The sequence below is a fragment of the Macrobrachium rosenbergii genome, chromosome 39 (assembly GCF_040412425.1).
Source record: "Macrobrachium rosenbergii isolate ZJJX-2024 chromosome 39, ASM4041242v1, whole genome shotgun sequence".
Classification (NCBI taxonomy): domain Eukaryota; kingdom Metazoa; phylum Arthropoda; class Malacostraca; order Decapoda; family Palaemonidae; genus Macrobrachium; species Macrobrachium rosenbergii.
The window spans coordinates 6,160,169-6,186,388 of record NC_089779.1 but is presented as its reverse complement, the minus strand read 5'-3'; the positions used below and the strand labels follow the sequence as shown (position 1 = coordinate 6,186,388).

Sequence of the window (26,220 nt, the reverse complement as noted above, 5' to 3'; positions counted from 1 at the left end):
TCTGTTACATTTTACATTTTATACACAGTACTAAGTTCTCCCTCTGTACCTTCCTGCCAGACTACTTTTCATATTGCCCCCCTTCCAGTCAAAATAAGTTTTGTCTCCCATCTGTTAAATATTTCGACAACTACTTCCTCTGATTCTGTTTGTAACAAGATTATCTGTATACAGTCACCTACATATTTACAGACATTTATAGATATGAACAGACAGTCATAAGTTCAAATTTTGTATTGCATGCATATTCTGCTACTAAGAATTTTTGCAAAGAACAGAAGAACAAGCACGAGGAAGAAGAAGAACCTGTTCGTTTAACTCCTTCCCTGGTTATCCCAAGTATTCACATGATTAACTACCATATATTCTTCATACACTCACGAGAATACTTATTCATACTTGTAAAATATTCGTACTTATTGTTATCTTCCCAATCTAACTTGTTCTGTGATGAATTCCCATTTTCTATATTCCATACACTCACGAGAATACTTATTCATACTTGTAAAATATTCGTACTTATTGCTATCTTCCCAGTCTAACTTGTTCTGTGATGAATTCCCATTTTCTATATTCTATCTCCCCATAGGAAACATTTAGTTTGTATGTATTTATGTCAATAGATGGTGGTGTGCATTGTTACTCTATGAACTTCCAATGTCATATGCTGCTCTTGCAAAATTCTCTCCAAGTTCATTACTTTCAAAGCATGGAAAAAATGCTACATTTTGAATGTTGCATTTAAATTTTTTTTTTCTTTTTACCTTTCTAGCATGCAAAGTAATTCTTTATAGAACATGTGCAACTCACTAAAAGGTAATGCATCTCCCCATCCCAGTACAGCTCATAAATGTTTGTCCATAGTATACTGGGGATTGTTGCCAATTTTATTTCTTATCTGTTATGAGCTGTAATTGTGAATTTAGAAAATAACTTCCATTAGACGGTAGAGAAAACTTTTTAGAATTGTTTTTTTATGCATGTATTTTCATATGTTCCTCTGTCCATTAATGTGTTTTTATTCAAACTGGCTTCCCGTAAAGTTTAGTCACAGGGTGTTTTTAATGTATATTTAGTCTGACTTTGTAACAGTTAAAGCAACCGAGTCATTTCCTATGGAGCTACTTGGGTCTCTTCTGACTGTCATTTGTTACTGCATCTGATAACACTTCCCAAAAGTGTTGCTTTTCTTTTAGTCTAACAATTTATTTTGAGTGTACACAATGAATGTGCATTATTGTCTTTCCTAAGCTCATTTTCATCTTTATTCCTTTATTTTTTACATCCTGTGTCAGCCACATCTTTTGCAGTTTCAGCTTTAACTGGAATATGCACTCCGTGTTGTCTTTTGTCTTGCCAACCTTTCTCCAGAATTCATGTGTTTTTGTGTCATCTCCCATTTTTTGTCTGATTCTTTCAGCCTTATCTGTTCCCTCTATCTTTTCCTACCTAGTTGTCCAACTGTTTTCACTCCATTTAGGAGTAGACAAATTGACAGGACTTTTGAAGCAACTCAACTAGCTGCTTGTAGTACTTAAAACTGTTATATTGTTTTTATAGTCTTTGCTGTCCATCTAGTGTTTTTTTATTCTAGCTTTCCACTTTATTTTCTAACAGCTTTTGTATTTCCTTACTTTACTTCCATGTCATTTTAGCCATAGGCTGATATCTTTTCACTGTAAGGTAGGTCCAATGCTCTGCTATTTTGTTTTCAAATTGCTTGCTGATATTTGCAAATACTGTACATATATGAATTCTGGAATAAGTTTGAGTTCATTATTGCAAGACACTTTTGACACAGGCATTTTGTAGGTGTGATTGTTTAAATAAAAATGAGTAACATTGAATACATACTTTAAAATTTAGTTCCTCTTCCAAAAAATCATTTATTTTTTACAGACAAGCTGTGGAAGATGTAATTGAGATGCATGAAATGGGCCTCATAAAACCTCACATTTCTGCTACGTATAGTTTAGAAGACTGTGAAAAGGCTTTTGAATTTTTACGAGAAAGAAAGTCTACTGGCAAAGTTGTTCTGGAAATAAGATAGATTCATGAAAAATTAAATATCTACATTTTTTTGGTGAAGGTGAGAATTCTAAGTTTGTAATAACAAACTACAAATACATTAAATACTTCTTTGCTTGAATGTAATTGTTTAAGATTATGGCAGTATTGTATGTAGGCAAATATCATTCACCATTCATGACTATAGGACTCTATAATGTTGTCATAGTCTTTAATGATTATGTGTGATATTATATTATGTAATTACAGCTTTCAAATCAAATTATTATAATACAACTTACATAATCTGGGTACCTTATGAGCAGATTGCTATGAGAATATGGTGTAATTTGCAGGGCTAATTTAGTGCTTGCTTTTGCAGTGTTCATATATTCTTTAAAGCTATTTTCCAACAATGCAGGTTTTTTTCTCAAATCAAGGGCAGGAGCTTGGCACATGGCACCAATTGGGTCATTTTGTTTAAAGTGACACAGTCGTTTAGCTAATTTGTTTTGTTCTTTTTATAATTTTTTTCAGTTAAAGAAAATTCATTTTAGCATCCTTAGTTCAGTTAAATCTTCAAAGGGACCAGACTGGCCCATTTGATCGGCTTAAACCATAAATGTTTCTTGTCAAAGAGTTATATAGAATAAGGCCTTTTGTATCATAATCTTTATTGTATTTATGTATGATAATCTGTGAATATTAAAAGCTTTACATATTCAGAGCAAGTTTGCTTCAAATTTTTATTAGAAAGTAAACAAAAACAAATGATTGTCCAGCCTTGTTATGAATGGAATGTTTACAAACCTATGAAGAAATTTCCTTTGATTATTTCACTACATAAATTGCTTATACTTTATGCTTCTTGGAACTTTATTTATAACTAAACGGCCATCATAACTAAGAGAAGCAAAAGTCCAGAAATCTGCAGCAGACCATTCTACAGCATATACAGAGTCTTCATGGTCATCATAAATCTGGATAACTCCCTCCTCACTGCCCTCAGGTCTGGAAATAAGGTAATCAAGTGTGCAATATGCTTAAGATTAAATAGTGAAATGACAAATTTTTAAAGTAATTTGTATTTTTCCTAACATACAAACCTGAGGAATCACCTTAGCTGGAGCAAGCCATTCTAATACAACAAGGTTATTTAGTAGTTAACTACCGGTAGGGGGTCGGAGGCGAGGGATACCCTCACCAACTCCTACTGCTGAGTGATGCCTTCACTTGCTTAATAGCCCAGGTATCAGAAGAGGTGGGCAGTATATGTAAAGACCTCAGGTTTGTATACAGGCAGTCCCCAGTTATCGGCTGGGGTTCCATTTTGACAGCGTGGTGATAGCGAAAATCACCAATAGCCGAAAATCGGCGATTCGGCGATTTTCAGGGCTTGTCGGCACCGATAAGTGCCGAATATCGCTGATTTTTGGTTATTGGTGCCTCTGTTAGGTATGTATCAGCGTCAATATCTAATCATCAGCACCGATAAGCAGAAATTGGCAATTTTCAGCGCCGAAAATCACCGATTTTCATCACCAGACAAGTGCCGAAAAACCTGATCGCCGACAACCGAGGCCACCAATAAACAGGGATTGCCTGTATTAGGAAAAATTTGTCATTTATTCCTACACATATACAAACTGTCAGTCATGTAAAGACTCTTCCTGGTTGTGCAATGCCGAGCAAAGGAAGAAGTCCCAAGCCTCTGATCAGAGGAACAAAAAAATGTGTTCTCAACTGTCAGACTTCTGGGCTTTTCGAATGGGTTTGAACAGCAGCATTAGTTTGAAAAGGTTTGGAGGAACTCTATGTCGGATACAATTAAGCTAAAATAACCAACGGGTCTGTTTATTGTCAGTCCCTCTTTCCCCTTGTTAGAGAGAAGGTTAGGACTTTTGCTTCTATTAGCACAGTAATCAGAAAAATAGAAAGGCTGATCACTCACCTGCATCTGTGTCCGTCCAGCGTATGACGGTATATCACCCGATCCGCTGCCTACTGGGAGGGAGGCCAGTCACACACTCTCACTCACTCTTTTGCAATCGTACATCTTAGACAAGATGCGACCTGTCCCACTAGGGGAACTGGATGAACTACACAACTTGTTGAGCAGCCACCACAGGACCAAAGGAAAAGGTATCCAAGGACCTATGGGCAATGTCCCTCGGGTAAAAGGAGGTGAACGTAGTTTGTCGAGACCACATTCCTGCTCTCAGCACCTAATGAACTGACAGGTTCTTCCTGAATGCGAGGGATAGAGCAATGCCCAACTTCGTGAGCTCTAGGCCGAAACATACTTGAATCTTCTTCATTCGATGTGGAGTATGCCTGTTTGATAGTCTCATGAAGCCAAAAAGAGATGGTGTTTTTGGACATCTCTTTCTTGGTCATGCCACTACTTACACAGAGTCACCAACACCCAGGTCTGAGCTGTTGAGTCCTCTTAAGGTAGCACCGCAGCACCCTAGCTAGAAATAGTGGCATCCACCTGGATCATTACCTATAAAGTCCTCTAGGGAGGGGATCGAGAAGCACTCGAACCTAACGTCAGGGAATGATGGATTCTGAGTCTTCGCTACGAATTCCAGGACAAATTCGAGCGAAATAGATCTCCATCCCCTCGGGGTTTGACATTACAAGAAAGACCACAGAGTTCGCCTACTCTCTTCGCCAATGCCAGGGCAAGCAAGAATACAGTCTTGAGGGTTAGATCCCTGTCAGACTCCTCTCGTAAGGTGCACAAGTCAGGCTCCGAAGAATGAGAGTCACGTCCCACTCGGGGCCTGAGTTCCGGGGGAGGGCAAGACTTTTTGAAGCTTCTCATCATCATAGAGATCTCCCATGAGGAAGAGATCAATACCCTTTAGGTGTAGGACTAGCCCAGGGCGGCTCTGTAGCCCTTAACTGCTGAAGCATAGAGATGCTTCTCTCGGCAAAGGAAGAAGAGAAAGTTGGCCACCTGCTGAATAGTAGCTCCAACTGGAGAGAAACCCCTTCCACGACACCAACCACAGAAGATGGCCCATTTCCCCTGATAGCCATCTGCAGAGGATTTCTGAAGGTATCCAGACATCTCTGTTGCTGTTCGGTAAGAAAAGCCTATTGCTCGCAAGAGATGCTGGATAGTCTCCACCCATGAAGAGACAGAGACTCTATGGGCTGGTGGAACCTCTCGACATGGGGCTGGTAAAGAAGGTTGTACCAGGGAGGAATCTCTCTCGGTGCCCCTGATAACAGAGCTAGCAGATCCGGGTACCATTCGGCATGTGGCCATTTGGGAGCCACCAGGGTCATTCTGAGATTCGTGGTGATCATCACCTTGTTGATTACCTGACGAATTAGACAGAAGGGAGGAAAAGCATGTCAAGATTGTCCCAAGGGTGTTGGAAGGCATCTTCCGCTGCTGCCCAAGGGTCCAGGGCGACCGAGCAGAACACTGGCAACTTCCTGTTGTGCCAGGTTAAAAACAGGTCTATCATTGGACATTCCCAAAGGCTGAACAATCTTTTCATGACGAATGGGTGGAGAGACCACTCTGTTCCTATCACCTAACCCTGGCGACTGAGTTTGCCACTACAAGCCTCTTGCCTGGAATGTACCTGGTTGACAACTCCACTGAGTGTGCTACCGCCCACTCATGCACCTGCACTGTCAACTGATGAAGCTGAAGGGACACCAGTCCCCCTTGCTTGTTGACGTATACCACTATAGCCGATTCACTTAAGGTAGATTCTTGGGCCTACGAGACGTTTGTTTGGCGGCCTCTGATTGGCTGGTACCAGGAGGCATGCAGCTCGCTCACTGTTTCATTTTAAGGTCTGTAGCTCAGAAAACTTGAAATATCTTTATATTTCTTCATTTATCTCAGGTTTTACACAAGATAGAAAAGTTCTGATCATACCATAGGATTCGGTATTAATTGTACAACTAAATCGTGATTTCCTGAAACCAGTAAGATAAAACACAAAGGAATTACAACGAGTAAAAGTGAAGAGAGAAGCATTTCATTCTTTATACCTGTTTTTACATATCATCGGATTTTGCATCATTCATGCGATCAAGATAAAATAAAACGTATGTTTTCATACAATAAATTCACCCTGAATACGCTGGTGCTTTCAGATTTTAGATGCGTGAGATATGTGAAGAGAAAATGAAGAATATGTCGTATTATGTTGCATCCGTACTTGACTCAGTTTGGCAGTAGTGTCATGTGTTGCCTGAATCTGCTAGAGGAAGCTGAGAAAGTATGGCTGATCTGTGTCACAGCTGATGGCAGTCTTCAAGTTGATGCACCAAGGTTGGCTATTGCTGCTGCAGTTGAAGTAGTTATTCACACTTTTGGCCATTCATAGGTTGACTTCTCTTTTAAAGTGCTGAATCAGCACCCTGCCTGATCAACACACCATTCTTCTAGCTTTATCATTCACTGTCAAAGGTTAGCTTACTCTACCAAAAGGCAACTGGTAAGCTGAAGACTCACTCTTGCTTGTTGCTGATAGCAGTGAAGTCTCATGAGCAATGCTCTTCTGTGTCATTAACAGCAGGGCATGGCATAGTTGGTGAAGGGATAAAGTATTTCTAGAAAGAATTATGACCCTCCATAATTCTGAGCCATGGTACACTCTTGGATGATGCTCATTGCTCTGCTTTGGCCTCAGCAGGAGCGTTCTCAGACCTTCGGGAACTCTTGCTAAATTTTCCCAGGTCTCTTCCTGCATGGAAGTATCTTCTGGAGAAACCTGATTTTCACAGGTTTCATCCTCATCCTCAGTTGTTCATTCATGGTGGTTATCCAGCATAGCCTCACAGAGAAATTGGTTCTGTACGATTTAAGGCTATTTTATGTTTGTTGGGTATGTATACAAATTAATTTTATTGTAAAAATATACTTTTGGTAATCAGTAAGTTTATTCTATAGCCTAGGCCACCCTATATGAAATACATTAGGTAATCTGGAAAACTGGCAACTCAGACAAGGTTTTCCAATGGTCCAGATCAGCTAAGTGCTACTTTATAAGCATTACATTAAAAGTGATAAAAGACAAGAAATGAACGCACATACCTACCTATGGGCAGAAGAATAAGAATTTGTAAGCAGAAAAATACATTAAAGACACAAAATAACACAATATAAACAAATATACAGTGCTAGTGCACAAGTAAGAATGCAGAACTTACATTTATACTGTTGAATGGCAAGATATACTGGAGATACCAGTTAGGGGCACAAGGATGAAATGTTACTGATATACATTAACAGACAAAAATGCAATATGATATATGTGAAAATACAGAAATTACACTTACATTGATTATATACTATTGAAGCAAGCAAAATTCATAACAGTGTAAAAGAATATATAAGCCAGAGATGCTTGCAGGCAATGGCTGGACAAAACATGTAACATCAGTTTAAAATCTTTTTTTTTGGAAAAGAGATACAGCATGGAATTAAATTAATATGAAAATAGACTGAAGTCAATGGTGGTGAACACATATTTCAAATGTCGAAGCACCAGATGGGAAGCTTCTCATCAGTTACTACCTATCAATGGGTTAAAGGTGCAAATTTATACTGTAAACAGCTGTTTCAAGATACAATGCTGTTCCTGTCTACAATACCTAGACAACATGTCTGGGGACATTCAGATTATGAATGAGGCTTATATATGACTGATGAGTTTATGACAAAACAAATATATCTATAGAGCTGAAAATCCTCCTTAGAACATAACAAAAAATATTCATATTGGTAAAGGCCTTTTCTTTGGTTTCACATTTGCCTGAGTGATGGAGTTTTCATAACCCTTAAGGGATGGGTTAAATATATATTTACTTCTCATGCCTGGTTCTCACTAAATTCACATAATACAGCCATCCTTTTCAATAAGACCTGTTTAAGAGAGGGTCTATTTCCTTCATATACTTCCCTTCAGCTGCATGACCCCACCGCCCATCGAGAACCAGGCACGAGAAGCTTCAGGAGGACTCTACTGCAGCGGCAGCTGTCGTCCAAGGAAAGAGAAAGGTCACACTTGTCGAGGAGAAGAAAAACTTGTACTTTGAGTGGGTGGACTTCTGCCATCGCAGCAGCAACCCTGAAGCAGCCCCTTTGAGTGCCTTGGAAGAGGATGGAACAACGAACAACACCCTCCAAGGGCAAGGGCACCGCGGTGACATCATCAAGTGCCTACGTCGCTTGGAGAAGAAAGATGCAGAAAAAAAGATGAGAAACATCACCAAGAAGCTGATCGCCCTCGATGGGGGCAAGCTACATCTCCCGCAAGAAAAAAAGGGATATAAAAATCTCACAACCTACACTCCGACTCACGAAGACGACGAAATCCTGAAGATGGGCCTTAATTGCCACTACATCACCCAGCCGAGGCCCCAGGACAAGCCCCTTGAGATCAAATATCTCATGGATAATATCCGGAGACAAGAGGACCTTGGCAATCTCCGAACAATGGACACCCTTCAACCCTTCCTGTTGGCTGAGCAAGAGTAATATCATTGACCAGCACCTGAGGGAGGCAGCCAAGCAATCGAGGGAGAAGGAAGACATCACCGTTCGTAGGGCCGACAAGACTGCTGCTTTTGTCCTCATAAACATCGAGGACTACCATTGGAAGTTGGGCGATATCCTGGCAGATAGCACCAAATTTCAAAGAATAACATACTTGGCTATATTTTGGATAGCAACAATATATAGTTGCATCAAATCTTTGCAACTTATAATGTGTCTATAAGACCATAAGTCAGGATTTGTGAAATTCCTCCAGTCTTGGTGTGGTATACTTCCATCATTATTTTCTTCATAAGCCTATAGGCTTTGTAAGAATGATTTAATCGAGAAGAGCGAAGTGCACTTAGCCTACGGGTAAGACGAGGGGAGGCAAACTAAGCCATTCAAACAGCTGACATCTGGTTAGACCACGCCCACAACTACATCTACGATACATTCATTACGTTAAGTACATTACAGGCAGTCCCCGGTTTACGACGGTTCCGGCTTACGACGTTCGAGGTTGGCGACGCTTTTCAAATATATTCATCAGAAATTATTTCCTGGCTTACGACGCATGTTCGGGGTTCTGACGCGTCGTCGCCGATCCGACGGAAGAAATATGGCCCCAAAATGGCAGAATAATCATAATTTGAAGGTTTTTGATGTAAAACTCAATAATAATGCAGTTTACATCGTTTTCAATGCACCCAGAGCATTAAAAAGTAAAAGGTTTTCTTACGATTTTTGACGATTTTCGACGATATTCCGACTTACGACGATTTTCGGGTTCTGACAGGCGCAGAACGGAACCCCCGTCGTAAACCGGGGACCGCCTGTACTATGGTGGCTAAAAAGTCAAATTCATTAAGTATTTATGTCTTTTTATAATGATCTAGCTAATATTTTGATAAAAAATGTAGCACATACTTTGAAACCATGCTTAGTGAACTGTATCTTTTTTGGAACGAAGTTGCAAAATGTTTTGTCCTTGCAACTTAGTGTCATTAGAAATGTGAAGAAGGTAAGAGTTGCCAGTTAGTGAATTTTGAACAAAAATCACTGAAATCAGGTCACAAGAGTTTTGCTGGATGCTGTACAGCACATGATATTAAAAGTAAAATAAGTTCATACTTATGAATTTAAAATTTTGCACTCCCTGAAGTTTAGGGGGATTTTAGATAATAATGAAAACAAGAGGAAAAACAACTACTTCAAACTGGAACCTTTATCACAGGCTTCAATTTCATATGGAAAAGTGGCTATGAAAATTAAGACTTGCATTTCAAGATAGCATTGAAAGACTTATTCAGAATTTATGAAATGTAATCATGTTGGAGTATGGCACTTAATTTTGCAGTAAAGCTACTGAAACTACAACTTCATCCTCTACATCACAACTTAAAAGTCCACCTACTTGTCTTTTTCTTCCTTGTTTGTTTCTTCTTGATCCACCATAGTGCCAAAGGGCTGAGATGCAATTGAAGGTAAGTTTGACAAAATAACTCTCTGATCACTTGAGCAAGTAAGAACTAGCTGATCATAAGATGCATTGTATCTGACACTCCAAACCCTGCAATTGGAAAAGGGGAGAAAACTTAAAATCATGTATCTGTGATGTTGGAATTACTGTTGTCAGTAATCATCATTCCAGAGACATAACAATAATTATCAAAATCATGAACACAGTCTTTGCATTACCAGTGAGAATGATCAGTCAACTCCTTAAGGGGCTGTTGGGTGTTTCTTATGTCCCAAAACTTTGTCTTGCAGTCATCTCCACAAGTTGCCATATAATATTGCATGTTAGGGTTAAAATCTAAATCTCTGTGGAAAAAAATTTTTTTAAATTATACTGGAAATTTTCAGATATTCTATAGACTAGCTTTGTGATAAATGAAGAAAATAAATAGGATGCTGTCTTGACATGAACAAGTTTTTAAGTAGCAATTGACTGTATTGTCACAAAGTATTTTTATAACCAATATTAAATGAAAAATAACCAGTGGTAACAATAAATTTCACCAACTTCACCTGACTAACTGGACATGTGCAGCTTCTACACACCATGAAGGTTTCATAGTTCGAAGGTCCCAAGCACGCACACTTGAGCCATGTGTGGCAGCAACTTGAGACCCTAGTTGATGAGGATACCATCTCCCACTGCCTAGGCTGACACTACCACGACCCTCAACTGTTACTTCACCAGTTACCTATAAGAAAATTTTCGAAACTGACTCAGAACACATAAAATATCCTTTATAAGAAAAGAGCCACGAGGCAATATAAAGAAATAGAAGCATTCATGAAATATGCAGGGGACAATAAGCATGCTTATAGTCACCATCAACAATAATACAGTACTGGATATATCTTCTGCCTTTTTTCTTAAGCCCATTTCAAATAAATTACTGTGAAATTATTTACTCAATAAATTTGTCAAAGGGACAAAGAATTATTACTCTTCATCCCCGTGTTCCTTTAGACATTATGACGATTCTACAGTTAAAACCCTATACCTGTAATCAGTTGTTCTCCTTTGTGGTATCCTTCTCCAACAGTGCTGACCCAGGTGTCCAGCCCTGCAATCTCTATGAAACATGAATGTTCCTTTTGAAGGATTTGGTGCCCATCCCCAAGGCCCTGGAACATTCATACAGACTGACTGGTTTTCATGCTATTTGTTCACTTGCTTAGTTCCATGCTAGTCTTACTCTAATGAGATTTAGTGCAGTGCATACTCTTACTGATTTTATCCTCTTGGACATGACCAAATCTTTCACAGATGACACCTAGAATCCCTTGCCATAAAACCTCCTAGTCATTTCTTATGATTCTACACCATGACTAGGTCCTGAACTTGTTTGGTTGGTCGGATACCAAAAAAATTCAAAATTGTGGAACATTTTGGGGTTTTACTGTTGTCTCCCAGCTAGAAATCAATAAAGGTATAATCACTGGGCATATAAAATGGATTTCATTGGATCCTCTAAGGTAATTTATGATTTTCTAAAAACCATGATTTGCTGGTCAAGTAGCCTGCCATCATCTAGGCTTTCAGGGTCCTTATGTCCCCATATATCACCTGCCTGTAGGTATAAGGAGCAACAGTACTGGAAAACGATGTATGCAGATTGATCTTTCTTTACCTGGGCAAGGACACTGAGCAGTCAGTACTCTTGTTTATAAGGAATACAAGAACAGACTGATTCAGGGGCAAAGACTGCCATTCCATACATGCATCTCCAGTCTTTAAGTCAGAGAAATCCATTTAGCTCTCCTCAAACAATTCTTAGCCCAAAATAAAAACACAATGGAGGTCCTTGCTGGCAGAAGCTATTACCTCTTTGTTGATTTTCCATTATCAAAACCTGCCATAACTGTAATACTGTGACCCAAAGAACTAAACTCATGAAAATAAGACCAAGATTCCTCACTTTTGATGAGAGATCTAGGTTAACTTAAATGCAAAACACTACAAGGAAAACATAATAAAAAATTAATGCTAATGATCTGCCCTTAAGTTCTTCAGTTACAGGAAATACAACAGAAAAAGTACACAAAATCAATGTACATAAATATAAGTATGAAATAATACATACCACACACCCTAGGCCAGCCAAGTAACAACATAAGCATAAACTTGTAACAAAAACATATAACACACAGTCAACCAAACCACCTAATTCAATGCAAACTAACTTTAATCAGTGATAAAGAAAATGAGGATGAAAGCTGGTGTAAACCTACCCAGTGGAAGAGGCCTGCCAACAAAACTGAGCAAACAATGGAAATAAGTGATAAGTGAAGAACAGGGCTCTCTGCCAGGAGGGTGAAACTGTCAAATATGTCAAATTACTTGACATTTCTGACCAAGGGTAGGAGATCAATTTCCCCCTTCCTTCCTCTCTCTCTCTCTCTCTCTCTCTCTCTCTCTCTCTCTCTCTCTCTCTCTCTCTCTCTCTCTCTCTCTCTTTATGGCTCCAAAACAGCAGAATGGTAAAATTTTGGAGGGTCTTTTATGAAGGAATCAATAAAAAATGCAGGTTACGTCATTCTCAAGATACCCAAAGGATTAAAAGTAAGGTTTTCTTACGATTTTCGACGATTATTTCGGTTTACGACGATTTTCGGCTTACAACACGCCGTCAGAATGGAACCCCGTCGTAAACCGGAGACTGCCTGTACTTCCAAGGCCCCTGAGGATGCATGGCACTGATTTCCTTTAGCTGATGGTTTTACTAATGTCATGTTTATGTGTGTCATCTTTGCATGATGAATGACAAAGCAACATTACCTTTTTTGTTTTACTTACCTACAGTACAGTTTATAGGTTTACGAGTTTATTTAGGCTTCTTTCAACATTGTGATGTTACTGCAATAATAGTTTTTTTATTATACCATGGTCTATTTATGAGTAACACTGAATGAAACTGCTAGGTCTGGCCTAGACTACATTCCATTTTTTATTTGTGTGGCCTATAAGTAAAGAAAACTAGTTTGCGAGTACAACAACATGACATGTAAGAAATACTTAGACATCTTATTCCCTTAGTTTTTAAGTCAATTTATTTAGCAAATATAGCCATAAACCTGAATTACTGTATACATTAGAATTTCATGGCTTGACTTATATGCCAATATATACAGTATTCACACTACATGTCTGAGGAGTCTGGCAATTAACTGAATTCCTTCTTGGAGAACTATGCCAATAACAGTGCACCAAAATACTACTGCATAAAAATTTGTATCTGAAGCTCATAGGAATAAGTTTCTCCAAGAACCTGTAAAATTTGACAGCATCATATATTTCGATATACTCTACTCAAAACGTCTGTAAAATTACCTTAGCAGATCTACCAGCAGCTTTAATGTCCCATAGATAGAGATGGTTATCTACGAGTGTGACAAGGCGAGAATCATCCTCTGGGGCCCACACCACAGACCACATCTGAGAGCCAAGTCCCATTACAGGAGATCCAGGAACCTGAGGGTCTCCTTCACATCTGCCATCCAAACTGCACACCTTTTCCACTTGTTCACCTCCACTTCTGGGAAAAAATTCTTTTAAATATCTTTCTACAAAAGAGAAGAAAATTTACATCTATTTAGGAATCATTCATGACATTTAATGTATCGTATTTGCAATGTAAATATACAAACTAATACGAAATTCCCAGATCACTAAAGATTCAATTACACCTATTGTGTTACATTTATACTGTCCATGCTATGGTCAGCACTTTTATGAAATGTTTCTAAATGCATCAAAAAATGTGTGTCCTCTGTTTGAATAGGTACAGTATGATAATTTAATAAACATGAGGTACTAAACGTGAATATTTAAAAGCAAATCAAAGAGGAGCAAGATGCTTCCAAGAGAAATCCAGAAGCAAAAAGTGATTTGCAAAACACCTATTTCAGAACTACCCACATAGTAACCATAAAATATATCGACAATTCTTTTGCAATAATAGAAGACAGAAAATGTAATTTTCTTATTATCTATTTTCTTCATCACAGGAGCTATATGTCATTAATAACAATGTTTAAATTCCCAAACACAGAATGACTACATTTTAATGAGCCCTCGTGAAAGCCTAATTTTTCTTCTTAAATCACAAAGCACAAGTATATGGTGTGACATCAGGGAAAGGATATAGAAAATATATACAGTACTTAATGGCAGATTCAAGGTACATTATATGTCAGTACTTAATGGCAGATTCAAGGTACATTATATGTTGCTGTTAGTATTATTATTCAATATAATGCAGTTCCTGGAAAAGATTAAGTCTGATCAAATTTCCTTGGATTGTTTGCAAAACTAGACAATTATCATTGGTTAAAGTTTATACATTCACAAAATATTTTTGACTGTTAAATGTTCCCTGAATACAGGGAATGGATCATTAGTTCCACATAAGACCTTTCTGACCTTATGCCTTCAGCTCAAAAATGTCTATATACCTTACTACAAATTTACCTCTATAGATACTACTATAAATCTCCATGATGTCAGTACTCAAATTACAAATCCCTTATCAAGCTTCAATTTCTCAAGATAACTGGTTATTGGTGAGAAATTGAAGCTTGATAAGAGATTTGTAATTTGAGTACTGACATCATGGAGATTTATAGTAGTATCTATAGAGGTAAATTTGTAGTACATGAGCCAACTACTGCAATATACCTTTGCCATTTGGAACTTTTAATAAAAACTTTCCCAGGTCTTCTGATCTTCCTACAAGGTAAATTTAAGAAGTCTATCTGACCCTAATTTTACTTTTTATAAGGCAAAGTTATAGTATACTGTATAATCCTCTACATACATATGCACAAGACGAAAATAATTTTAAAAATTAGGTTAATGTCTTCTGTTGGTACTACACTTCTTACCTATTGTCATCCATCATGGTTGAAGATGAACCCTCCAGTGGTAGCCTCCATAGGGCTGCACCAAATTCTCCACAGTAATCTTGTGCTGTGAAATCATGATTATGAATGAGCTCATTTTTTCTAAACAGTAATTTAACAAAAATGAGCTTATAACAGCCCAGCCAGGAAAAATATTTCAAATAAAAATTAAGAAGCTATTCTACTTACAAAACATTAATGAACAGGAATGCTAGGCTTGAGGTCAAAGAAAATAAGATGCGAGATGAAATAATATAGAAGGCTGGGCAATAAAAATGTCTATTATAGGTAGATGGGAAGAAGGCTTCTCCTCCTCTGACAGAAGCCTAGTGGCCGTTGGTTATGGTAGCACGAGTTGACTCCCAGGAGGTGGTTTATATGGATGGCTGTGATCGTGCATCTTGAAAAAGGTGCCAAATATACAATCTACTTTTCTACCAAAGGTTCAAAGTAATATCAAAGTCCTGCTGTCACTTATTATCATCTCTCAAGAGGAACTTCCTTAAATACACAGACCACACAAAACTGTGTGTGCAGTGGCTTCTCATATATATATTCAACATACATATATCTCTTAATCGTAACCAGCATTTGAATTCCAGAATACTGTATTATACTGTACTACTATGATGCTATCAAACATTACTCCTCATGGATGATCACAGCTTATGTCATTTAACATGCTTCGTCTCACAAGTCATCTCACCAATACTCTGTCTCTGACTCCCTGCCTTCAAAGACTACTCATTCCTAGAATCCTTTCTATAACAATAACTATATATCTTAATTATATGTATAACAACAGCTATGTATCTTCATTATATGTATAAAAAAACTGTCTTAATTATTCTGTAAAAACAACTATATCTTGATTATAAAAACAACTGTATATCTTACTATTATTGTAAACAGTAGCTATCATATGCACACTTTGTGGAGCACCAACAATTTTCCAGATCTCACCAGCTGGATGCTCAAAAGTCTGTTTAGTTACTAAGCTTGTATCATCGTCAAACTCGATGAGCTGCACCTAAAGAAGAAACAATGGGTTAAGAAATGCCATTAGTAAGATACACTTTAAAATTACAATTCTTAACTTGCAAGGGAAAAGTGTAACAAAGTCCTACGAATTGGTGAATTTATGACAAGGACATTAAGTATGTTCTTATGGAGAAACAATAGCAACTACTCAAAGAAATAGAAAAATCAAGGAAAAGGATTACAAGACATCAACTAAATCAGATGTGACCTGACTTAAAAGAATCACTGGACTTTGCCTAGCAGCACACTTACCTTAACCTCTTGCCATGTCATATTCATATTTACCAAACATGGAGCGCAATGGCTTAGATAAAAACAAAATAATCCTACAACTGCAAGCTGAGACTATATAAGACATCTCCTAGGTATAGAGATGACAATAATGCAGACATGCGATGTATGGGAAAAGGGAAAGGTGAATTTCTCCATGAAACTGGTTAACACTGTATTCATATTAAAAATAAAGTATTTTCTCAGATTGATGTACACATTTCTTGCACTTGATCAGAATGCATGGTAATTAAAATAAAAGGCAAGACCTAAAATACGCTTTCATTCAGAGAGGAAATCACAGGAAAACACAAATGTTTACATACATAAGTTGAAAAAACAAGTGAGGCAGTAAGAAGGTAGGTCCCACAGTAGCAGAGGTTGCAAAAAATAGAATGATTAGACTACCCATAAGAGAGAGAGAGGAATAACATGTCTGTGGGTGTACAGCTTGAGAAGTTCAGGAGAAGGCAACAATTTCCAAAAGATTAGGAAAAGTCAAGTGACTCTAATTACTATCAGAGATAAAAGATGACTTGCATATGGCTGACTTCACATGTCTGAAAGTCTCTCAATACATCATACAACAATGACATTTTTATGATAAAAGTTTTATATATACCCAGTAATTACTTTGCTGAGAGGTTCTACTCGAATGGCAGCTAGAATTTTGAATTCCGTGGTAGCAATTGTTTTGTTGGTGTAGGTGACAAGACTTCGCCCACTTCTGGGGTAAGATAGAGGAACAACACAGCCAAAAGCTAAATTTGTTTAGGCTTAATGTCCATGCATGGGGAGGAGGGCGGGCCATAGGTGCCTCGTTAGGCAAAGACTCCTCCGAACTAGAAGAAACCCGATGAACATCCGAGACGCCTTTCCAGCGGCTGTCTCGTCACAACCTGGGATGCAACAGGTTGGACTGAGGGGGCAATTGCCCATGGGCAGACGCCCCTGACCTCCCTTGGGCTACTGGTATGCCTCCTCCCAGGTAGAGGGGAGTATGGCAGTGACCGTTGCCTAGAATCAGTGGGACGAGCAGCCGCCTCCTCCACTAACACTTAACTTTATCACTTTTTTCAAACGTGTCCACAAGGGCACACACTGATGTTCCTAACTGGACCACTGTACTTACCACCAAATTCAACTTTTGGTCAAACTTATTCCCAAGGCTGGCGAAGTGACAGTTCAGAAGTGTGGGAGCCAAGAGAATGAGTTGAGGCAGGAGGGGGAAGGATCAACAGGAATGTCAGTACTACTAGATTTAGGAATTGAAGTCTGACTAGCCATTTTCCCACCGGCTTTAGCTGCCGCCTTTCTCTTCCAGTCCCTCTCTAATTTAGCTAAATGAGAAGGTAATGTCTTCCATTTTTGCTCCCCCCAATCCCTGTACTCGTCACAAGTTAAACTGATTGAACAAACCTGCCCTCTGCAAATTGTGCAAAGGGTATGAGAGTTATAAGTCAATTTGGTCATCCAGGTATTGCAGCCTTTGCTGCAATACTGGAAACTAGAAGAGCTAGTGTCAAACATACCTAACTAGCTGTCAAGTCAACGATCGTTATGAACGTCGAAATTATGAAAAAAGTCTAAATAACAATGCTGAAAGGCTACCATAACAAAATACTTCACCAAATGGGAAGAAAACCAATGTTCCAAAACCAAGTTGCTTTGTCAACACCATGTGTGGACTCTACAAGTGGCAGAAATTGAGCTTTTGGCTGTGATGTTCCTCTCTCTTACCCCAAAAGTGGGCGAGGTCTCGTCACCTACACTAACAAAAGAATTGTTACCGTGGAATTCAAAATTCTACCTGCCGTTCCGGTAGAAACTCATAGCTAAGTAATTACTGGGTAAGTTACTTGTATAAAAGAATGTGTTGAACAACAACCACGTAAGTGTTCTTTTTCAGTGTCTCGTTAAATTACACAATGAAAACTAGATTAACTGAATGTGCTTAAGGAGTCACTCAAGAAATTCTATATATTGAGTGATGCATTGCAACTGAATATAAAGTTTTCCTATCATGAGAATACCTGAACATTAGCTATATTACCATAACGTCTATCGATTTATAGTAAGTACTGTACAATTTTCTAAGTTTTCGTCCGGCCCTCTGCAGCGTTGAAAAACTTGACGTCAAACAGGTCACTCAAAATTTCCAGTGACGAAAGGTTTCTATGGACTGCCGGTTGAAAGACCTGCTTTGCATACAGTCATGGATGATATCCATGCATTTAATTAGACTACTGTGCATGCTATAAAAGCAAACTGCTGATTACCCAACAGTTGAGAAAAGTCTGAAAGTATTCTCATTTACAACTATAAAAGATGGGTCTGAAATTTGTTCTGCTGAAGGGACAAGATATTGGAATCCATACTCACAAAGACAAAGCTGCAACTACAGCACACTTCTTACCAAGAGTAAAACCTAGGTCTTGGTATTCTTTGGCTAATATCCTAGATAAATTACCTGTCCCAGCATTACAGGATGTAGAAACCTACAGAACTCACCAGAGTTTTGAAAACCACATGACATATGAATGTGGTAGTAGCTTACTGGGTAGCAAAGAAGATGGAATAGACTCTAATAATCCTGCTCCACAGCTACCACTGGTAGGGACAAGGATACAGATAAAAAGAAACTTAAGAGAATTTGATCACCGACTCTTCAATCACAATACCCATAAAAAATAAGGAATTATCCGCACACAAACACAGGTGTCACTCCTGAGGGTCAACTACAAAAGGCATCTTGAGAAATCATGGAACCAATGTTACACCATGATCAAAGGTGCATGTAGAACCTGCATGTATCAACACAAGCAATGTATACCATCCGATGTATTGACGCAGTACCTTACTTTTGAGTATAGTAACTTTAAAGAGGTAGAATATGAACCTATAAACAATTAAAAATGTTTGAAATTAACTCACAATTACACAAAATGTACACAATAGCAAACGAAATATTTCATAATTAACTAAGATATCTGAAACAAAATAAAGCCAATTTTATTATTATTATTATTATGTATAGAGACCCAAAGGCCATTCAAATATGCTTCTTTGTAAAATAAGAAAACTTCATACTACTCAATAGTAAAATAAGAAAATGAACACAAGATTTTTCCACAAACAAACCATACAGAATTTGGTATTTACATTGTATAAATATAATGAACTAGAGACTTTCAATTCTTACAGAAAGCGTTGCATTTGGAGTGTCTAGCAAAGAAGTCCAACATAAAAAAACCATAATGAAGATGTGAATGAAAAGGACAAAAACAACACAAGGTGTATGGAATACAATATTAACTTTCCTTCAGATAAAGGCAGAAAAAAAAACTCTCACACTCCGACGGAATACACCCCATAGGGGAGGTTATGCTGTCAATGCACCTCACGCGGTGCACTGTAAGCACTACTTAAGTTTCTTTGCAGCGTCCTTTCAGCCCATAGCTGCAATCCCTTTCATTCCTTTTCCTGTACCTCCATTCAAATTATCTTTCTGCCATCTGACTTTCCACCCTCACCTAACAATCGATTCATAGTGCAACTGCGAGGTTTTCCTCCTGTTACACCTTTCAAACCTTTTACTGTCAATTTCCATTTCAGTGCTAAATGACCTCAAGGGTCCCAGTGCTTGGACTTTGGTTGAAATTCTAAATTCTATATTCTATTCTATTCATTTCTATTCTGACAAAATACAATTCAATCAAATAACAAGAAAGCAGCGGTCTCTCCTCAGGGATTAATATCTGACAATTTACTCTCCCTCTTTACGAAAATTAAAGAAAATTTGCTTCTCATTTTACTACAGATGTTATCAAGGTTTCTTACATATTCAAGGGATTTTGCAAAAGCAGCTTATCACTACAACCATCATTTTAATGTGGATTCACTTCTTACTTGCAAAGTTTTGAAAAAACCTGGGTTTACTCATTACTAATAAAGCATAGTACATACCTTCACCAAACATCTGTATATCAGTATATCATACAATTAAAAAATTATTACCACCAATGTTCTACCATCATCTGTTTCACCCACTAGGCCCAAGTACTGCTTTCTGCCTGTTACTTAAGAAATATACTTTGGTTACAATAATTTAAAACAAAATTATCATTTGCTAAAAAATAAATGATTAACTCACTCACCTGATTAATTCTTCTTAGTGACTGGGTTCCAACCAAAAAGTTGATCTTCTCTGTTTCAGCTGTATGAGCTGCTAACGCCCTTGCCTACATAACAGAAAATGAAAAACAACTTACAAAGAAGTAAATGCAACAATGATTGATTAGGCTTTTAAAACATCCATAGTACTGTACTACATAATCATTAGTACCAAGATGCATAAGCTGTGCTGACGACATAATACTAGTTGTTCAAAAACAAGTTTACCATGAGTGAAAAATATCATACGTTTGAAAAAGTCAGCCATTGTGCACAGGATCGCAGTAAACAACCTAAGTTCTTAAAACTAATTTCTATCAAACTAAACAGTTTTGTAGTACAGGTATACTCATACACCTAAACTTCCAAATTTATACCTGAAAAGCCTACGAAAAATCCAGACTGTTTGTTAATGTCATCAGCATCAGGAGGTTATTTAAAAGCAAGTATCGTGGTAGCCACAATCACCATAAATATACAATATTACAAGACATCAAATATAATTTACAGTAAAAGAAATTTGATCACGGTATTACACTTGCATTGTATGTCAGCACTATTAATTACTGCTGATAGTCCTAAAGCAATACCTACCAGTACGTACCTATAATGAGGCATTCAATGTAGTGTGCAAGATACAATGGGAGAGGAAGTCAAGAACCCTAACCACACATATTAGCATACAACACAAGTAGCTGCTATTTACATATCACTTCTTATTGCCAACTTGAAATTGCTCATAAGACTGGGTTATTTAGGAAAATGCTACCTTCATATACCATGGCTCATAGGCATGTAGTCATATGGAAGACTGGATGATAGCTAAGGACTATTCCCCCATCATAGTGTGTTACAATAAATGCTAAGCACAGCCCTACAATGATCTGACTTGGGGAAAACAACTGCTTTGTTCACTTAGGAACTGACTGCCTGTAATACTTTATGCAACAAACATGCCTCTTGCTGTACTGTGCACTTGTACTAAGAAAATGGAATAGATTTAGCCGACGTGAGTCTAGTCTTGCAGCCTTTGCTGCAGTATCTAACACTAGAAAGGCTAGAATCTGACATGACTAGTAAAAATTAAAGTCAATATCGGGAAAGTCACAAACAGAACAGTCCTGAATATTAGCTAAGCTACCTGAAATTAGCGCACTACCAAAAATCCAGAACACTTCACCAAATGACGAAAAATTCAATACCATCTGGTGAGAAAACGAATCCACAGAGCTGCTCAACAACCAATGTTTAGTCATTGACTGGCAGAAATGAACTGATCTCTTTAGCTGTGTTGTACCTATTCTTCCCCAAAAGTGGGGGGGACAGCCACCTACACCCAAAACAAGCTGCCATGTAGAGTAGAAAGTGATAGCTATGTAATTTTTTGACAAGTTACTTATGTAAAAATGAGTACCATTAATGAAGGAACTATACTTACCTGGAAATCTTCCAGTCCATATATAACAGGAGCATCATCCATTGTAAAACATCTATGTGAGTCACCTCATACTACAAAAGTAAACTTCTTGAGAGAAAATTGGTCCTCAAAGCTGTTTGACGTGGAAAACCAATTCCTGAAAGCCAAAAAATAGGTGTTTTCAGTGCACTCTGCCATAATACTAAATGCAAACATATGTTTAATCTAATTGGCAAACTGGACTTGCACATAATATTTTGCAAGGGCACATAAATACCATCAAATACAAGAATGAGTCTCATGAAATATTTAATAATTGAAAACAGTACTATACTAATATCTGAACACTCTTAGTCAAAGTTATGAACCCTATGAGCTGGAGATAAACAATTTCCAACTCCCAAATACCATGGAAAAACTCTCACCTGCCGAGGGAAGATCAGATTGAAAATCATTTTGCAACATGCAAAATCAGTATTAGTTAATTACGGTACTAAACTAGGATTTGATCAAACAATTTTGCCCTAATCTGAATAAGTGATACTGCGTACATTTTTCCCCATCCAGTACTTGTTATTCTTAGTTAGAATTTTGTGAAAGATTAAAATACGTAAATCAAACATTCGGTAAACTGAATTAGATTTTGTAAGTCAAATAGAATGTAAGGTTACTTAGTATAATTTTACTTTAGTCTACAGCAATCTGTATTGTTAAATGGACGTGAATCAGGGTATGACACTGACACTATAGACGATTTCTTTCCATGAGAATAAAGGCTTTCAGAATACCCCTTATGATTCAGAGGGTATGGCAAAGACAGAAATGACACCATAAGGGAAATTGTGGAAGTGCCACAAGTAGATGAGATAATGATGAAGGAGAGAAAGAAGTGGCACAGACATGTCCTTTGCATCACCCTAAGGATAATAGTACATAACAGTGGGTTCCTGAAGGTACCATAAGACTTGCTAGACCAGAACCACAAGGATGAAAATCACGAGCTCCTAGGAGGCTGGAGATGAGCGTCACAGCATTGGAAGCGAGGAGTTGAATATATGCATAAACTGAGGATATGAAAACCAAAAGTGGTAATTCTACGTATTAGCTCCGCGCCTGTTTTTAGCTTTTCAACTGGTTTTTTCTACACTTTTAGGGGTTCTGATACTGGCGGTGCATCTGTTTGTTGTCGGCCAAATGGAATGTCCCTTCGCCGTGTTTAGTACTGGCTCAGGGGTGTTGGGTACCCATACGTTAACAAGTTATTGCACTTGCTGGACGGGGTATGAACCGTTCGAAACAGACGTAGCCGTGCTCTGTCTTGTGAAGATCGCGTATGGAAACCCCTTCTTGGATGGGACTTCAGGGGTTAATTACAGGTTAATTACACTCGAGCGCCAAAAATTAAAGGTAAATTCATAATTGGCAACCAAAAAACTGTAGAAAAAGTTAAGTTAGAAGGCAGTCGCTGCCACGGAGCTACTATATAGTTCTACCCCAAAAGTTTTTATGGTGAAAGCATTATGTACAAAAAAGGATCATAAACTCTATAAAGAACACAATTAATTCTGTTTTGGGCTAGGATTTTAAACACAACCTCATGTATGCTGCCGAAGATGGGAGCTACTGCCGACCAGGGGCAGATTAATAACATTTTTTGCTAAAATATGCCAAAATATCTCGTGCAACCAAACTTAACCACACCTACAGCATTGCTCCTTGACCTGGCCTACGGGAGGATGGGAGATTGCCCCCTCAGTTCTATGAGGATTTTTTATACTTTCAGCCATTTCTGGGACAGTCTATACTCCCCAAGGAAAATTCACATATTCACATATCCTTCCTACATAACTATTAGGCCTATACATCTTATTCATTCATAACTTGACCACTCACTTAAAAAAATCCACGGTAGAACTATAGGGTAGCTCCGCGTCGCCGAGGGCGCTATAACTTGACTTTTTCTACAGTTTGTTGGTTGCTAATTATAAATTTACCTTTCATTATTGGTGCTCGAGTCTAATTAACCTGTAATTAACCCACAAAGTCTATCCAACAAGGGGTTTCCATACACAATCTTCACAAGACAGAGCACAGGTAGGTCTGTTTCGAACGGTTCATATCCCATCCGGCAAGTGCAATAACTTGTTAACTTATGGGTACCCAACCTCACCCAGGCCAGTACTAAACATGGCGAAGGGACATTACATTTGGCCGACAACAAACAGATGCACCGCCAGTATCAGAACCCCTAAAAGAGTAGAAAAAACCAGTTGAAAAGGTAAAAACAGGCACGGAGCTAATATATAGAATTACCAAATCTACTGCAATTATCAACACTTGGACACTGGTAGTACTGAATTCAGCAATGGCGATAAATGCCTAACCTAACCTACACTAAGCGGCTTCACTCACAGGAAGGTTAGTCCTCAACCCTATTACTGGGGCCCTAACACACATGCAACTTTAAAATAGCCTGTTACACCTAAGCTATGCCTATATTTAAGACAGCAGGCTAAATGATTACCCTATAGGTACTTATGGTACTGTACTGCAAATCCACTAGGCTGAAAGGCTAGGCTATGCAGTATCAAATAGGTTAGCATGTGATGCCTAAATTTGGCCAGAACTTGGCTAACAAATGTATGTAAGGACGAAAGTACCTTTAATCTACCTATGGCCTAAATGTCTCGGGCACTCTCATGGTGGCTAGCTAACTTTAAAAAAAAAGGGGTTACGAGAAATAGAATTACACCAACCCTTCCGAAAAATACTTGCCAGGCCCACCGATGCAAAATCGATGAATTCATTTCCCTCTACGATATTTGAACATGCAATTGTAATAACTACATTGCCATATTAGCTTCTGAATACGTTCGATTTTCTCACCACTAGATTAGGATACAGTCCCAGCAACCGCAAAGGTTTTCTTAAGTTACGAAACTTACGTGGTCATTTAAGGACGACTTCCTATCTTGACTATAGTGTCACTTACACTAAATTTATTTTTAAAAAGAACGCAGTACAATAATTGAAGTCTCTTCACCGGTGTACGTCATTCTTTTGCCGTGAATTACGGCCCATACGGATGACAACTGTCAAAATGGCAACGTTCTTTTTATCCATGTTCCGAGTTTTGGATTTGGATTGTTAAAAGATTCCTCATTCTGCTTTCAATTGCGCAATTAATTATTATATACCCACTAAATAATTTAATATTAATAATCATACTTCATACCTTACAGATCCTTCACGATTATCGAAGATCTTTCACTTTTGTCATTATCAAACAATCCAAGTTTTTGAGAGGGAGGTCCGCAAGTTCTATTTACATGGTGATGTTCCCTACGAATTATATTATCAGCCGTGAGAAATACAAATTTATAAAAACTATTGACCTTTGTTTTCCTTTTTCTTCGCCGTCATTTACAGCACGGATATATATTTACGATTCAACTTAATTCTGTTTTTCAGCATATGCGATATACGTCTATTATTAATTATGAATTTCGTAAGACATTTCTCCATTCTACAGTTGACCCTAAAATTTTGGGCTGAAAGGTTGAAATATCATTTACCATTGACCCACTGACAAAATTTAAAAATATTTTGTTCTCAGTCAATGTACACTCGTCCATTGGTAATGTTTTCTAATTTAAACATGCTAAACAGATTGTTATATGTTTATTTGTTCAGCTGTGTATTTAGCCTATTTGCTACAAAATACACCTTGTGATTATTGCAATATTGGTCTTGTTACTCAGCTAAAATCACTTGTGACTTTCGGTCGGTATCCAAATTATATGAGTTTGAATTCATGACATTTACATGGTGTATTAATTCGTGTTAGTATTCAACTATTCAGATCAAAATAATAAACACAACTATCCGGAAATCATATTGAAGAAATAGCCTATTTCCCTTCATATTGGAAGCACACCATCATATAACATGTCTATTCCATCTTAGTAACATATTTTTTAATATAGCTGATGATTTAGGAACTTTATTCACCCTTCCCTCTAAAATAATTCGTATCCTTCATACATTTCGGAATCAGTGCTTATATGGTAAGGTGATAGATATATTTCATCTTGGACATGGTTGTGCGAGGGAATGTCAAAATATTTGTTCGAACTTGAGAACCCTATAATTGATTTCCATATAACTTTGCAGAAAGGCCCTTAATGTACTAATAAAAAAAAACTTCCATTAAAGTTAAAGTGGCTTCATCACATTCTAAGATGAAAGATTGATTTTTGGTTATTTCTAGGTTCTGTAAGTAGGCCTATTCAGAAAAGGCAGTCTTTGTATTTTTTGGGGGGGCGGGGATAACCCTATTGATATAACAAAAACAAAATGAGAAAGCACATGTACTTGT

The 26,220-nt window shown here is 37.8% G+C and overlaps 2 protein-coding genes across 10 annotated transcripts in view; one reads left to right on the top strand and one right to left on the bottom strand.

The window, feature by feature from the left end:
* LOC136825676 (quinone oxidoreductase-like protein 2 homolog) overlaps positions 1-2,732 on the top strand; it is a 30,857-nt gene extending 28,125 nt beyond the window's left edge. For both annotated transcript variants that reach the window (XM_067082377.1, XM_067082378.1), the window contains exon 9: positions 1,900-2,732. In XM_067082377.1, coding sequence (XP_066938478.1) covers positions 1,900-2,050 — 151 coding nt within the window. In that variant the 3' untranslated portion in view covers positions 2,051-2,732. The remainder of the gene's footprint in view (positions 1-1,899) is intronic.
* On the bottom strand, positions 2,665-25,214 carry LOC136825675 (EARP-interacting protein homolog). 8 transcript variants are annotated; one of them, XM_067082370.1, is made up of 10 exons: positions 25,078-25,214; positions 21,864-21,999; positions 20,410-20,493; positions 15,839-15,971; positions 14,924-15,008; positions 13,371-13,575; positions 10,556-10,734; positions 10,223-10,348; positions 9,939-10,094; positions 2,665-3,018 (listed from the first exon to the last, which is right to left on the bottom strand). In XM_067082370.1, exons 2-10 carry the CDS (start codon positions 21,903-21,905, stop codon positions 2,847-2,849), a joined length of 1,182 nt encoding a protein of 393 aa, XP_066938471.1. In that variant the 5' UTR covers positions 21,906-21,999; positions 25,078-25,214; the 3' UTR covers positions 2,665-2,846. The 8 variants fall into 8 exon arrangements, with proteins under 8 accessions (XP_066938471.1, XP_066938476.1, XP_066938472.1 ...); XM_067082375.1 differs by lacking the exon at positions 25,078-25,214 and adding an exon at positions 24,788-24,958 and having other exon boundaries at positions 13,371-13,572; XM_067082371.1 differs by lacking the exon at positions 25,078-25,214 and adding an exon at positions 24,835-24,957.
* Between the last annotated feature and the right edge of the window lie 1,006 nt (positions 25,215-26,220).

Coding starts and splice junctions, on each gene's coding strand:
- LOC136825675 (XM_067082370.1), bottom strand. CDS start 21,905: ATGGATGATGCTCCTGTTATATATGGACTGGAAGATTTCCAG. Junction 15,009..15,838: donor AGCTACTGTTTACAATAATA/GTAAGATATACA, acceptor ATGATTTCACAG/CACAAGATTACTGTGGAGAA. Junction 3,019..9,938: donor AACAAGGAAGAAAAAGACAA/GTAGGTGGACTT, acceptor CCTTATTTCCAG/ACCTGAGGGCAGTGAGGAGG.